Consider the following 14,793-nt stretch of genomic DNA (forward strand, 5'->3'; position numbering starts at 1 on the left):
CATGTGGTTCATAGATGAGTTGGCAAAGAAGGAAGGCTGCCTGGACAGTTCCACGGTGTTTCCTGAAGTACTTGCAGATATTTCAGCTAATGTTCTGTGCAGCCAGCAGGCCAAAATCTCTATTTCAAGCACTAATTTATTTATAGAGCTTCCAGGGAGATTTGAGGATTACAGTGAGTGGAATCTGGGCTTGGATGCAAGGTTACAATTATTCATCTTTCCCTGGAGTTTCTCTCCCTGTGTCTGTAAAACTGAGTGTTCCCATTCACAACTAAGCAGGTTTTGGGGGTGGATTTTCTCACTACTGCTCTACCCAGCTGCTATGCAGAGAGGCCTCAGAGACAGCCCAATACACAGTGGCAGGGTGTAAGAGGCAGGCAGGAACAGCCTACACCGGATGGCACAAGCAAAGAGCTGGTATTATGTACAGGAAAACCTGTACGGAATAAGTCCAGATGATCGAGAAAAATGGATGGATGGATGGATGGATGGATGGATGGACAGATATGCATAGATAGATAGATAGATAGATAGATAGATAGATAGATAGATAGATAGATAATAGATAGGTAGGTAGGTAGGTAGATAGATAGATAGATAGATAGATAGATAGATAGATAGATAGATAGATAGATAGATAGATAGATAGACGGATGGACGGATGGACAGATGGACAGACAGACAGACAGATAGAAATAGAAAAATAAAGAGAGAAATACATAGGTAGAAGAGAAAAAGAGATAGATAGATAGATAGATAGATAGATAGATAGAGATAGATAGATAGATAGATAGATAGATAGATAGATAGATAGATAGAGATATGATAGAAAGAGAGAGACAGAAATATAGGGAGACAGAGAAACAGACAGAGTGGCAGAGAGGCAGGGAGATAGAGAGATAGAGAAAAAAGATAAAAATGAATACCAACTAATATCAAGTAAAGAAGAAAAAAGAAAAAGAAAGAAAGCAGAGAGAAAGCAAGAAAAGAAAAGTCGAAGTAGAATAGAAAAGAAAGAAAAAACAGGCAAAGAAGTAACTTCCAATATACTTCCCAGCAGTTATAATTGCAATTATATTGTAATCTCTCCCCGGAGTTCCATCATGACCCTCGTCTTTCTGTAATCCATCCTGTCTCATCATCAAAGCCATAAATCACAGGCTCAATTTTTTTCTCCTGTTTTATGCAAAAAGTCCACCGGAGGTTTCCAGTCACCAATAAAAGCCGCTAATGTCATTTCTCTAATCAAAGAAGTTAATGTATCCATCTCAGCTCACTAGCTCTTCTAGAGCCATGGGGTGTGAACTAAAGAGGAGAAGGAAACATAGACGGGAGAACAATGGCAAAACGAAAAGAAAAGGCATTTCATGTTGGAACCTCCTTATCGTGTTTGTTTTCCTGTGTTTTTCCACCCCTTACCAAATCAATTGCTTGATTTGTTTGGATAAGCAAAATAAACCTTCTTTGTAATTTATGTCCCTACCTGCGTTTTTTTTCCAGTCACAAGCCAACGAAAGCCCTTCAAAACATCTAGCAAAACATCTGTAGACTAGCAAAAGGGACAATCGCCCAGCCCAAAAACAAACAAAAAGATCCAAGCATCTCTCCACCAGCAATCGGCACCCAAATCAGCATAGATTAAATCTAAGATTAACATCAGGCCAACAATCAAGTAATCAAAGACCCAATCAAGAAGCTGCCAAAGAAGCCAACAGTAAACAGCCCGAGCAAAGAACTTCTGAGACCACCCCAGGACAAGCCCCTAAAATATAAACTGAGAGCAAACCCCACTCCCTTCTAGCACTGATGATGTTACCTAGTTGGGTTATGAAACGTCTGCAAGAAAACAACCAAGCTCAGAGAGCACCAAGGACCCCACAGTCCTTCTCCTCCTCTTCCTTCCCACAAACCCCACTCCCTTCTAGCACTGATGATGTTACCTAGTTGGGTTATGAAACGTCTGCAAGAAAACATCCTAGCTCAGAAAGCAGGTGACAATCCCCATCTTCCCCAGCCAGCAAAGGCAGATATTAAATTCTTGGCTAGGATGGAAAGTGTTATTGCACTGCTGATAAAATATAAAGACGGGCAATTAATACAGGCTGTCAGGTAAGTTTTAAAGGCTGCCTGTCAGGGATCAGCCAGCTGATTTCAGACTGGCCAGAGAAAATCTCTCGCCCTGCAGACATGGTCTGGCGCTCTGCCTTGCCATAGCAACTCGGTTTGTGACAGAGGGAGATGGCTTTATTTTTATCAGGCCATTAATTCTCATACCGTTCATGTCTAAACATTGGTTGCTGCAAAGATCAGATGCTGAAATCCCGGGTGAATTCAAATTTAAGATCAAGTCCCATTTAGATGGGGATTCCCTGTGTTATCTTGACAGAAGGGGCAATGGCATTAACAGTTCTAACAGCTTGTTCTGCTCTGAAACTGCAGGCTCTATTTTTAACAAAATGAGAGGAACTTTCTCGGATCAGAACGAGGATCCGATCAATCCCAGCAACCCCTCTTCCTGCTAGCGAAACATGAGTTCATCCACCCTCCTGGCTTTTCGTCTCCTCGCCATCTGTTAGCCGAAGGTTTGTTTGGCCTCTGAGGGCCTATCATTATTATCCATTTATTTTCTACTCGGTGAGCCCACTTTCCCCGGATTTATTATTATTATTTTGCAAAAGCCTCAGCATTGTGTCTTTGGCCATTAATAAGCTACAGTTCCACAGTCAGGGATGAAATAGACGTGGCTAGAGCCAATGAATCTGTTATCTACTCGAATTGGGGCTGTGGCACACGATCCCCACGATTCATATTCTATTCTACAGGTAACTCTCAACTTACAACAACTCATTTAGTGACCGTTCGAAGGTACAGCGGGACTGAAACAAGGGACTTAGGACCGTTTTTCACACTTAGGACCGTTGCAGCATCTCCTGGGGTCACGTGATCAAGATTTGGATGTTTGCCAACGGACTCATATTTATGACAGTAGCGGTGTCCCAGGGTCGTGTGATCCCTTTTGCGATCTTCTGACAAACCTCAAAGAGCTGGTCTTTTCCTTCCTTCCTTCCTTCCTTCCTTCCTTCCTTCCTTCCTTCCTTCCTTCCTTCCTTCCTTCCTTCCTTCCCTCCCTCCTCCCTCCCTCCCTTTCCTTCTTTCCTTTCCTTTCCTTCCCTTCCCTCCTTTCCTTTCCCTTCCTCCACCCCTCCCTTCCTTCTCTTTCTCTCCCTCCTTCCCTTCCCTCTCTCATCCTTCCCTCTCTCTCCCACTATAACAGGCTGTGAAAATGACCTTGGGAGACAGAAAGACAAGCCACAGCTTAGACCATGGTCTGATAAACAAATTCTGAGTCCAAAGAGGCCGAGCCAAGCCTCTCAGTGGGGACCCTCCCTAGTTCTCTGAAAAGTAGAGGCAGGGGAGGGACAAAGTGCTAAAAAAAAAAAAAAGCTAGCATTCATGCTCATGGTTTGGAATTCCTGTCTGCAGTTACCTGGAATAGCTGACAGGTAATCCATAGCAGCAGAATATAAATGGGGGGGTGGGGGGGGGGAAGGATTTCTGAAGTTCCACTCGGCTTGGGAGCAAGGGGAAAGACGGTGCCTGGAGAAAGATGCTCCTTACCAACCGCCTAGTTGGAGATGCCAACAGATGCCAAGAGTTTGCCTTCTTCCCTAAGCATTTAGGTTTTCAGCCCTGTTACCTCTCTCCCCCAACACACAGACACCTTTCAGGGACGTGCCAAATCCAGTGTTTTCTACAACCAGCAAACGTTGGCATATATATATATATATATATATATATATATATATATATATATATATATATATATATATATATATATATATATATATATATATTTCTCCCTGTCACGATGGATCCACAGCCAGATAATAACAGCTTTTAGTGGCAGCCATTAGATTTGAAAACAGTCATCACTTCCCCAGCCATTTCGAAAGGTGCCCTTTAAAAAAAACCCAGACACTGATGGGCTTCCATTCAGAAAGCTATTTGGTTCCAGACAGCTGCCAGGGGAAACAGAGGCAACGTTTTCCTCTCTCTCTCTCCCTCCCCCCCCCCTCGGTTTTAGAAAACCGCAGATTTGTTTGCAAAAACTGCCCAGCCAGAGTGATAGCGATGGCGCCCCAGAGAAGACTTCATTGCAATCTCCAGGCTTCCTAAAAACCCAAGCAGGACACATTCTAAGCCAGAATACAGACTACAGAAAGCTGGAAGGGTCCCTTGGAGATCTTCTAGTCCAACCCCCTGCTCAAGCAGGAGGTCCTTTTACCCTTTCAGACAAACGGCTGTCCAGTCGCTTCTTAAAAGCCTCCAGTGATGGAGCACCCACAACTTCTGGTGGCAAGCTGTTCCACTGGTTAATTTTTCTCACGGTCAGGAAATTTCTCCTTATTTCCAGGTTGCTTCTCTCCTTGGTTAGTTTCCATCTGTTGCTTCTTGCCCTGCCTTTGGGTGGTTTGGAAAATAAACTGATCCCCCTCTTCTTTGTGGCAGCCTCTTAAATTTGGAACACTGCTATGGTGTCACACCTAGTCCTTCTTTTCACTAGGCTAGACACACTCAATTCCTGTAACCGTTCTTCATATGTTTTAGCCTCCAGCCCCCTGCTCTTCTCTTCCCTCTTTCTAAAGTCTTCATCCTCTTTCTCTCACACAAACTTAGATTACCACTTCAGCCATTCCCAATTGGCTTTCCTTCCTTCCTTCCTTCCTTCCTTCCTTCCTTCCTTCCTTCCTTCCTTCCTTCCTTCCTTCCTTCCTTCCTTCCTTCCTTCCAGGGCCTTGAAAATATGCAGAATTTGAAATAGCGGCTGTATACCCCAAAGCTGATAATTGTACAAGTATAAGCGCACAGCGTAGACCAGCCATAAAGCAGAATCGTATAACGGCCATATTAATACAGCAGTTGGTATCCCTGAGTAGCTACTTAGAGATAAAATTAATCTGTCTTGCTGAGCTGGAAAAGGAGCTTAATACTTAATTTTTTTCCAGCCTCTTTCCTAATCATTTTGCTCACCCAGAAATGCCCCTTCGCCCCAGTCGATGACTTCATAATACAGGTAAGTCCTTGATTTACAGATGTTTATTTAGTGACCGTTCAAAGTTAAAAAGTGACTTATGACCCCTTTTCACATGTGATCACGTGAGCCCGGGACACTGCAACCGTCATAAATATGAATCAGTGGCCGAGTGTCTGAATTTGGATCACGTGACACTGGGAGGCTGCAATGATTGTGTGAAAAATGGTCGTAAGTCACTCTTTTCAGTGCCAATGTGACTTTGAACGGTCACTAAACAAACTCTTGTAAGTCAAGGACTACCTGTACTTTGAAACTGTTAGGGAGGAGCCATCTTCATCCTCTTTCTCTCACACAAATTTACCTTCCTCCCCTGGAATTCAGCCCCTCCCTCCTGAGAATCCAGACTGCATTCCATCACAGGAATATAAAGTGATTTTATAGGTCCTGAAAGTTGCTAAATCTCTTAGAAGGTCTGGGTTTTGCTCTTCTTCTTCTTCTTCTTCTTCTTCTTCTTCTTCTTCTTCTTCTTCTTCTTCTTCTTCTTCTTCTTCTTCTTCTTCTTCTTCTTCTTCTTCCTTCTTCTTCTTCTTCTTCTTCTTCTTCTTCTTCTTCTTCTTCTTCTTCTTCTTCTTCTTCTTCCTCTTCCTCTTCCTCTTCCTCCTCTTCTTCTTCTTCTTCTTCTTCTTCTTCTTCTTCTTCTTCTTCTTCTTCTTCTTCTTCTTCTTCTTCTTCTTCTTCTTTTTCTTCTTCTTCTTCTTCTTCTTCTTCTTCTTCTTCTTCTTCTTCTTCTTCCTTCTCCTTCTCCTTCGTGCTCCTCACCGCTCCTGGAAGCGGACACTTTTAGCAGAACCTCTTTAGATGTCCTCATCAGGTTGAACCGTCGCAACTCTAGTTTGTACAGCTTCATGCAAGGACCCCAGTTCCACCTGTGAGAGTTTCACCTTAAATGCCCCTTTTATTCTGAATCAGGTTTTCTGTCCCTCAGGTGAGCGAGAACCAGCCAAGCAAAACCCTGGATAATTTTTTGGCGTGAAGGGGGGAGTGTCATTGAAAAGGAGGCAAAACTGGAGAATGTCTTAACTTGCTTCCAATTCATTTGAAACCGTTTCCTCCTTGCAATCTGGCCCAAGGCTGCTATTTTTAAAAAATAAATAAGTAATAGAGCTATGCAAATCAAACCATGATTAATAGCCACCCCGAATGATGTGTGTGTGCGCTAGACGGGCAGGATATAAATTTTTTTTTTCATATTGTCTGGCTTGTCCTTGAGTACCATAAGGACTGCGCCGTTGCTGGGAACTACAAAGAGATTTTAAAACTCGTGATACAAACCGAGCAAGCTTCATGGCATAATGGACAGCCACCATGCGCAATGTGCTCGATTCGTCCTTATTTAAGGACCAGTGTGGCTGTAATTACACAACAAGTTAAATCCAGGTCAGTCTTTGGTGATGGTGGGGAATGTTGGTAAGGTTTAAGATTCGATGTGCACACAACCCTCCCCCCCAAAAAAGCAAACTCAGTCTTAGCCAGATTTTTGTATGTTGTTGAAGTAAGGAAGACCCAATGCACGTATGGTCTTGCAAGAATGGGGCTGGAGGAATGGGTGGGAAGAGTGAGAAGTAATACAAGTTTTCAAAATGAAGATAATTCTTCGTAAGAGAGATATTTTTTTGTACTGGGTAAACTTTGGTTTCAGAGAAGCCACCTTAACTGAATCACAGACTCAATCAAGATCTTATCAAAGACATTCAGTCATCTTGGATTCAAAAAAAGAGGCCCAAAACACATCCCCAACTGTATTTAAAAAAACGACAACACGCCACCTTCTTTTCATGGCTGCCAAAGTCCACCAGAGGGCATCCTTAACCATTGATCTCACCTGCTCCAGCCATTTACTCTTAAAACATCTGGATAGTTAACCTTAGTTCCTGTTCATTCCATTATTTTTTTTTGTTTCCCAGTGGTGTGGGAACTTGGAATGGACACTGACTGTAATCCAATGCCAGGAACCAATCTGGCATAGCGTCGGAGTCGTCAGATTAGAAACGGAGAGGGCATGAGTTCTAATCCTGCCTTAGACACAAAACCAGGTGAGTGAGTTAGGGTGGGCCCATTTCTCTCCATTCCAGGAAAGAGAGAGTGGATAGCTACATCCAAAAAGTTTATCAAGAAAACTTCAGCGATTTATTCAGTCAGTCTCAGTAGACTTGATGCTTTTTCAAAAGGCAACTTGGTCTTTGTTTTTTTTCTTTAAAGATATTTTGTTTCTTTGAAGGAATTGAAGAAGCTTCTTGGGCGGGTAGCAAAACGTCTTCAAAGAAAAACACCCAAGAAAGTCCAGTTGCCTTTTGAAAAAACACCTTTGGGACAACCGGTGACCTGGATGACCGAGGATCTCCATAAACAGGAGACCCGACGGCACACAATTTTTGTATAATGCGTGAAAGACAACCCGTCAAATAGTGTCAAAGTGCAACTTCTGAAACCCAGGTCAGAATTTTCAATAGTTTTTCAACGAGCCACAGAATTGCTGAGAATTACAGCTCTGCCATTTTTGCAGGAATACAAACTCCCAGACTATGATCTCATGAATTCCAGCGAAAGCAATAAAACCCGCTTCTTCCAAAGCAAGCAAAAACCGCAATCCCTAGGTTAGCATCTGAGGTTTCTTTTCCCCAAGTTTAATATAAAATAGGAGAACGGAAAGGAAATCTGTTGGCCAAGGCTTCGTGGCTCCTTTCAGTTCTCACTAAATCCAGGTTCCTGGAGGGTTTTTTTTTTTTTATGATGGGCTTCATCCCCTGTTTACATCTTTCGTCTGACCAAGTACAGGGGGTCTTAAAGCATGGGGGATTCTGGGAGTTGAAGTCTCACTTGGTATGAATGGAAGGTGACTTGTGATTAAGGCCACCAGTTCTAAGCTGCAAAAATCCACTTGACCACTAAGACTTATAGGAAACAATGCTCTGATGATCTTTTGAAGTTCTAAAACCAAGTAGTTCTAATTTTATTCCCGGTTTCTAGCAACTGTTTTGGGGTACTTTCTTCAGACTGAGTTCCAAACATAACATCAATCAATCAAGTCCAGTCCATTACACCGATTACACTGAAATATAGAAATATGTGATGCATAGAGTCCTTCCTTCTTTCCTTCCTTCCCTCCCTCCCTCCCATCCATCAATTATCTTCCTTCCTTCCTTCCTTCCTTCCTTCCTTCCTTCCTTCCTTCCTTTTTCTCTCTCTCTCTTTTTCCCTCTCCCTATCTCTTTTAAATGGGTTTTCCCATACTGCTTCTTAAATCCTGAATATTCACCTTTGAGCTTTGTCTCTCAGAGTGATATGCAAATCTCTGTGCCCTGTTAGTTCTTCCCATGGTGCACCAATGTTTGGGTTTCCATAGCAGGCTTGTCCAAACAATTGAAAATAAACCTATTATTCTGGGTTCATAAAATATCTTGGACTATAAATTAATCAAGCAGCCTGGAGTAGCACAACCCACAAAGACAAGAAGGAAAAAAAGCACCAAAAAACAACCAATGTCACATTAACCAAGCTTAGCAGATTGCATGTAATGCAATTGCTCGGGCTTTAATTGGTCTGCTTGAACAAGGAATGTCAAGTCTGCTAATACTGGTATCAGATTTTGGCAGCTTAAACTAGCTTTCTGCTCCTTCAGCAAGACGAGGATCCTCGTGACTCTGAAGGCACCCCCAGTCCAAGTGATTAACCTCCCGTCTCTAAATCTGGAAGGTTTTCATCATTCTACAACTGACTGTAATATTTTTCTGAATCACTTGTGATTGTTGTGAGGTTTATTCTTACATCATTCCTGCCCTCCGTTGCTTTTATTTTATGGTGAACCATCTTTTCAAATTCTTGTTAGAAGCATGAAGAGCACTAAAATACAAACCCTGTAGATTTTGCCATCTGGGACAATTCCTTAGTAAAAGAATAACTGAGGTTGGATTCAAAAGGAGAAAATTTGATCCAGTGATTTGCCTTGAGTACTGAGCAAGTACAGGTAGCCCTCGACTCGCAACATTTCATATAGTGACCGTTCAAAGTTACAACGGCACTGAAAAAAGTGGCTTAGGATCCTTTTTCACACTTAGGATCTTTGCAGCATCTCCGTGGTCACGTGATCAAAATTCAGATGCTTGGCAACTGGTTCGTACTTAGGCATGGAAGTCAGCTACTTTGGGCCAATCACCAGGAGACAGTGAGTTCTAGTCCTGCCTTAGGCATGGAAGCCAGCTGGGTGACTTTGGACCAATCATCAGGAGACTGGGAGTTCTAGTCCCGCCTTAGGCATGGAAGCCAGCTGGGTGACTTTGGACCCATCACCAGGAGATTGGGAATTCTAGTCCCGCCTTAGGCATAGAAGACAGCTGGGTGGCCTTGAGCCGGTCTTTCTTTCTCAGCCCTAGGAAGGAGGCAATGGCAAACCACTTCCAATAAACCTTGCCAAGAAAAAGGCAGGAATTTTTCTAGGCAGTTTCCAGGAGTCAACACTGATTCAAACAGACAGGAGGGGGGGGGGGTTTAGATTAAAGCTAATCCAAGTGAAAACTTTCTGAGTAATTTGGGAGGTGTGTCCCTCAATTTAATAGCACGGTAGACAGGCCGAACTTTATTTCGGTCATTGACCAATAAAAATCCAATCAATAAAGCGAACAACACAAAATGATCCCCCCGACAACAGGAGCTACGGGTGATCATTTGTGGGCAACCCTTACCCACAACGGAGCAACAATTTTGCTATTTTGTTAGGGAAACAAATTCATCTTGATTATTTAACAGGTAGTCCAGACTACAGCTAGCGGCCTGCTCTTCCTTTAATTTAAATTTATTTAATTAAAAGAGCAGTAGGCAACGGGTTTGAGCATCAAAATCTCCAAAAACCAGAGGTAGCCTTAGGAATTACTGGGATTTTAAGATAAGCCTTCTTTTTAATTTATTTAATTTACCTTCTGCAACAAAACCTCTTTGTTTCCCTAGTTGAGAGATTCTCCATTGTGATACGATAAATCCATATGGCAGCGTTTCTGATGGCTGAGACTTCAGCTCCCTCTCCTGAAGAGGCGGTGGTTAATGGGGGGTGTAATCCAGCGCCCCTCCCAAGAGGGCAGAGGATTGGAGAACACCACGCCTTGCTACCTAAAGCAAATTCACAGCAATTCCCCACTCCCCAATTTATCTCCTGTGCTTTTATGCACAACTTTTAACAAAGGGTTGAATTTGAGACCGAGGAGAGGGTCTATGGAGCCAGCTTATTTAAGCAGGCCAGGAACAGACTGAAATTTTGCAATGTGTGTATCTATAGGCTATAGGAAAGCAGTTTGCACCTGATTTCCCAGTTTTGGAGTTGGTGCTGATGTGGCTTTAAAACAAAACCAAACCGAACCGGAGAACTGCAGTCTTCTCAATTACCAGCCCAGCCTTCTTGGCTGCAGTGACTGGCAGTTGACACTCATCCCAACCAGAGGGAAGCAGGTTGGAGGAAGCGGATTTTGATGGCAGCTGACAAATTGGCTTGATCGGGGTGTGTGTTTACCTCCCTCCTGACTGCGTGAGGAAGTTGCCAAGACTTGGGGTCCCCAAGGAGCACTACTGCCCCCCTTTCACTCAACCATGAGGTGGTGAATCTCCTCCTCCTCCTCCTAGGAACACTACTACCCTCCCCCTTTCACTTGACCACGAGGTGGTGCATCTGGATGGTTTCATCCCCCCCCCTCCTCCTCCTCCTCCTCCTCCATCTCCGGACTTCAGGTTGTCTCCGTGTGTTTGCCTGCGCGTGTGTCTTTGTGTGCGCCCAAGCAGCTTGGCGGCTTCTGCGCCTTGGTCTCCTCCCTTCCCCAATTCTGTCGCCTCTGAGTCAGCCGAACCTCACCTCGCCCCCTTCCCCTCCCAAGCCATTGACAAGCAGACGACCACCTCCACCACCCACCCACCCACCCCACCCCGGCACCACCTCGCAGCGGAGGAGGAGGAGGAGGAGGAGGGAGTGTGGGAGGGAGGGAAACGGGGCGTCTCTTGTGATGCCAATCGGAGCGAAGAGCGCGCCTGTCTTTTGTGTCCCTCGCTGAGACAGACGGAGCAGGAAGAGGAGGGAGAGAAAGAACGAAAGAAAGAAAGAAAGAGAAAGGAAGGAAGGAAGGAAGGAAGGAAGGAAGGAAGGAAGGAAGGAAGGAAGGAAGGAAGGAAGGAAGGAAGGAAGGAAGGAAGGAAGGAATTGGCCGTCTCTCAATCATTCGTCGGGTTGAAGAGAGAAGGGAAAAAAAAAAAAAAACCAAACCCGCCTCGGTCAAGGTATCTCCGTAGCTGGATCGAGAGGCAGGGAGAGCCGCCTCCTCCAGGGCCGTCTACTCGGCAGCCCCCGACCCAGGGTCCCAAAGGCACGGAAAGAAGCCCCCTCCTCCGGACGCGGAGAACCCCCCCCCCCACACACGCCCTGCTGGATGTCAACGCGGGGCGCCTTTTCAGAACCCCGGAGAGCTCCGCAACATGGCCAGCCTACAGCAAGGCGAGAAGCAGCTGTTTGAGAAGTTTTGGGAAGGGACCTTCCGAGCCGTGGCCACCCCCAGGTTGGGGAGCATCATCATGACCAAGATCACCTCCCGTGCCAAGCCCCTGGCCAGGTAAGACTCCCGTTTCGGCCACTCCTGCCCTCCGGCAAGAGGAGAACCGCGTCTCTCCGCTGGTTTGCTAGTTGAGATCTTCCCTGTTGGGAGAGTTGGGGGATCCCCGAAGGCTGTTCTCTTTTGCGGGGGGGGGGGCTGGTGGTGGTCATCACTGGGCAGGGTTGCAAACTTTTTCCCAGGCTGCAGAGAAAGGCTTCAGCCTCGTTGGTTCCTTGACCCTTTGGTGCAGCAAATTACGTTAATGACAATGGCCCCGGCGACATGTATTGCATTTATTATAACTCGTATTATTTATTACTCCGGCTTTTATACTCACCTCTAATACCGCTGACATCGTCTTCTGGTTCGGTTAAATATTGCTGCTGCTGCTGCTCTTTATTTCTGCTGTCTGTTTTGCTTGGACTGGCCTCTGGGTGAGTCTTCTTTTGGGCTGCTCTGGATCGGAGTTGATCCGGGATGCTCTTTTCAGATTAATTTTTCCTGGGTGACAAGACGTTCTCCTTCTCTTCCACTCCACTTCTGATATTCATGGGACAAAGTAAAAAAAAAAAAACGATTCTTAATTTAGCATCCAGTGATGGTAATCATCCTTATGGATATCGAGGGTCACTCTTGACCCAAGATGCTTATCAATTTTTCTGACAGATAGACAGAGGTAGATTGATAATATAATGGATCTCCTGTGACCTTCAAAGATCCAGACAGGAAGGGAAACTGTCAGGAGGCAGAAATGCAGTTACGTACACATTATTTGGCTCAAAAAGTGAAGGATGAATATTCCTTAGACGTATATGTTGTCCTTCTGCTTGAACTGCATCTGCCGTGCCAGTTTCGTATATTCCTGAAATAAAACTCTACCGAGATTATTTCAGTGGTGGGAGAAGATAAACACCCCCTCGGATTTCTCAGAGAAATCTTATGGATTAAGAAAGATAAATGTGGAAACTAGACGTGATATACCTCTGTGGTATGTTGGTTAAGAGTATTGGTCTAGGAGGGTGGAAACCTGAGTTCATGTCCATGTTCAGCCATGGTTTCTTCCTGGCTGTCATTCTCTCCTACTTCAGCCTCTCCCATGTGGTTGGGAGGAAAACTGAAGAAGAGAGAGAGGGAGGGAGGGAGGAAGAGAGAGAGAGGGAGGGGGGGAGAGAGAGATGCATATAGCATTGAGTTCTTGGAGAAATATAGGACTTGTAAAGACTAGAAACCATATATGATTCCTGGAGGAGGAATCCCATTGAAAGACCATGATGGTTTCATCCAAGCTTTTATGCCATTACTCAGCTGCATGTCTGGAGCAGACGTGTCACCTAGGAGCTTCCTGAAGGACAAAGAGATGTAACCACAAGGGCCTGGTGGCAAACAGGGTCGTTCTTGATAGCTTCCCTATTTGCTTTTCCCTGAAGTGGCCCAAAATAACATTTGCTCATTAGGAACCAGAGCAGAGTGGTGGTGTATCGTAAGTGTGTTGTATGGAAGTAGTGGAGTTATTTTTCTCTTTGCTTTCAAGTTAATTGACAGGGTGTCCCTTGAGAAGCTGTTTCAAAAAGTGGGCTGCTTTGCCCTCCCTGACAACAATACCTTCAAAATCATAAACGCACTAGGCTGTCGCCTTGTGAAGATTTTGCCGTTAGGTTAGAAGTGAGGAAGCTTTTCGAGCAGGAGATTACAAAATGTGCACCATCGCACCCTATATTTACGTGAAGTCGCTATTTTGTTGTTGTTGGCCAAGAGTTTTGAAGGGGCTGTTTATTTTACTGGTTAAAATGGGCAAGGTTATCCAGTCTTGACCAAGGTTGGGTTCGGTCGACACGTGGAGAGAGCGTGAGAAATGATAAGAAAATCATAGGATTGTAATCTAGAGAAGGAAGCTGGAAAGAATTCCCAGAGGAAGGAAGTGATAAACTACCCAGAGTCATTTGCAATTATATAAAGTTACAGAAAACAGAATAACAAAGTTGGAAGGGACCTTGGAGGTCTTCTAGTCCACCCCCCTGCTCAAGCAGGAGACCGTAGACCAGGGGTAGGCAACCTTGGCTCTTTTGTGACTCGTGGACTTCAACTCCCAGAATTCCTGAGCCCGCCAAGATTGCCTACCCCTGCCCTGTAAAGCATCTCCAACCCCCTCCTTCCGCTCTCTCCCTCCCCCTCCTCAGACTAGGGCGACCTCCAGACATAACTGCCAAAAGTTAATAAGTGTCCTGTGCCTTTAAGATATGCAGCTAAACATATCCAGCGCAATCTCCTAGTGGTGTTTTTTCTTTTAATAAAACAAATTCCCCCTCAAAACCTGTGTTGGAAAGACCCCCCCCCCAACTGAGAACAAACCACTTCGTTAGGTTGCAAATTCCCCAACCTATTTCTGGACAGCTAAATTCTTCTGATGTTCTTTAGGGCCATTAAAACTATCTGATCATTTCTCGGTGGCAGGACTTTCCCCTAGCACTGATAGTAACCCCCAAATATTTTTTTTTGGGGGGGAAATCCCTTCCTCTGGATAGAATTTCCTCCTGACCTTCTCCAGGTGAAGTGTGAAAAACTAGAAAGATTGCAGACCGAGGGAGAGAACTTTGCAGCACGCAAGGCCAACCGTTCGCAAGCGCCGTTTGGCAGGCGTGGCATCACTTAGGGGTCCAAACATCACATTTCTCCCATGAGAATTTCACTAGTCATTTTTTTCTCCTCCACTGAAAAAAAGCAGATTCTCTTTCAGCAAGTCGAAGTGAGAGAATAGTGGGAGAACGGAGCAGCATTTCTGAGTTAACCCAAGGGAAGGCCGAAACGATGCATTCGTGGAATAGCTCCATTCATTTTGCCTTATGCTGTCACTCTTTCAAAATGTTATAAGCCAGTAAGAGCAGTGGAGATAAAAAGCCTATCCTTAGAGGAAGGAAAAGAGATTGTAACGTGATGAAGAGGAATCACAATCGGTGACAGGATAACATGTTCCAATATCTAAGGGGCTGCCCCAAGGAAGAGGTGGTCAAGCTATTCTCCAAGGCAGGACAAGAAGCAACGGGTGGAAACTAATCAAGGAGAGAAGCAACCTGGAACTAAGGAGGAATTTCCTATCAGTGAGAATAATCAATCAGTGGAATGGCTTCCTTCCAGAAG

At 44.7% G+C, this 14,793-nt stretch overlaps 1 protein-coding gene and 1 long non-coding RNA gene across 4 annotated transcripts in view; one reads left to right on the forward strand and one right to left on the reverse strand.

Moving 5' to 3' along the window:
- LOC120303279 overlaps positions 1-14,793 on the reverse strand; it is a 62,799-nt gene that overhangs the window by 9,341 nt on the left and 38,665 nt on the right. Inside the window, exon 9 of the long non-coding RNA XR_005555394.1 lies at positions 11,996-12,198. This is a non-coding gene — a long non-coding RNA (uncharacterized LOC120303279). The remainder of the gene's footprint in view (positions 1-11,995; positions 12,199-14,793) is intronic.
- SRRM4 (serine/arginine repetitive matrix 4) overlaps positions 11,187-14,793 on the forward strand; it is a 54,605-nt gene continuing 50,998 nt past the window's right edge. For 2 of the 3 annotated variants that reach the window (XM_039332672.1, XM_039332670.1), the window contains exon 1: positions 11,187-11,676. In XM_039332672.1, coding sequence (XP_039188606.1) covers positions 11,543-11,676 — 134 coding nt within the window. In that variant the 5' untranslated portion in view covers positions 11,187-11,542. The remainder of the gene's footprint in view (positions 11,677-14,793) is intronic. The other variant, XM_039332669.1, reaches the window with a different exon arrangement.

Source organism: Crotalus tigris, unplaced genomic scaffold, assembly GCF_016545835.1.
Source record: "Crotalus tigris isolate CLP2741 ecotype Arizona unplaced genomic scaffold, ASM1654583v1 scf7180000024461.5605484, whole genome shotgun sequence".
Taxonomy (NCBI): domain Eukaryota; kingdom Metazoa; phylum Chordata; class Lepidosauria; order Squamata; family Viperidae; genus Crotalus; species Crotalus tigris.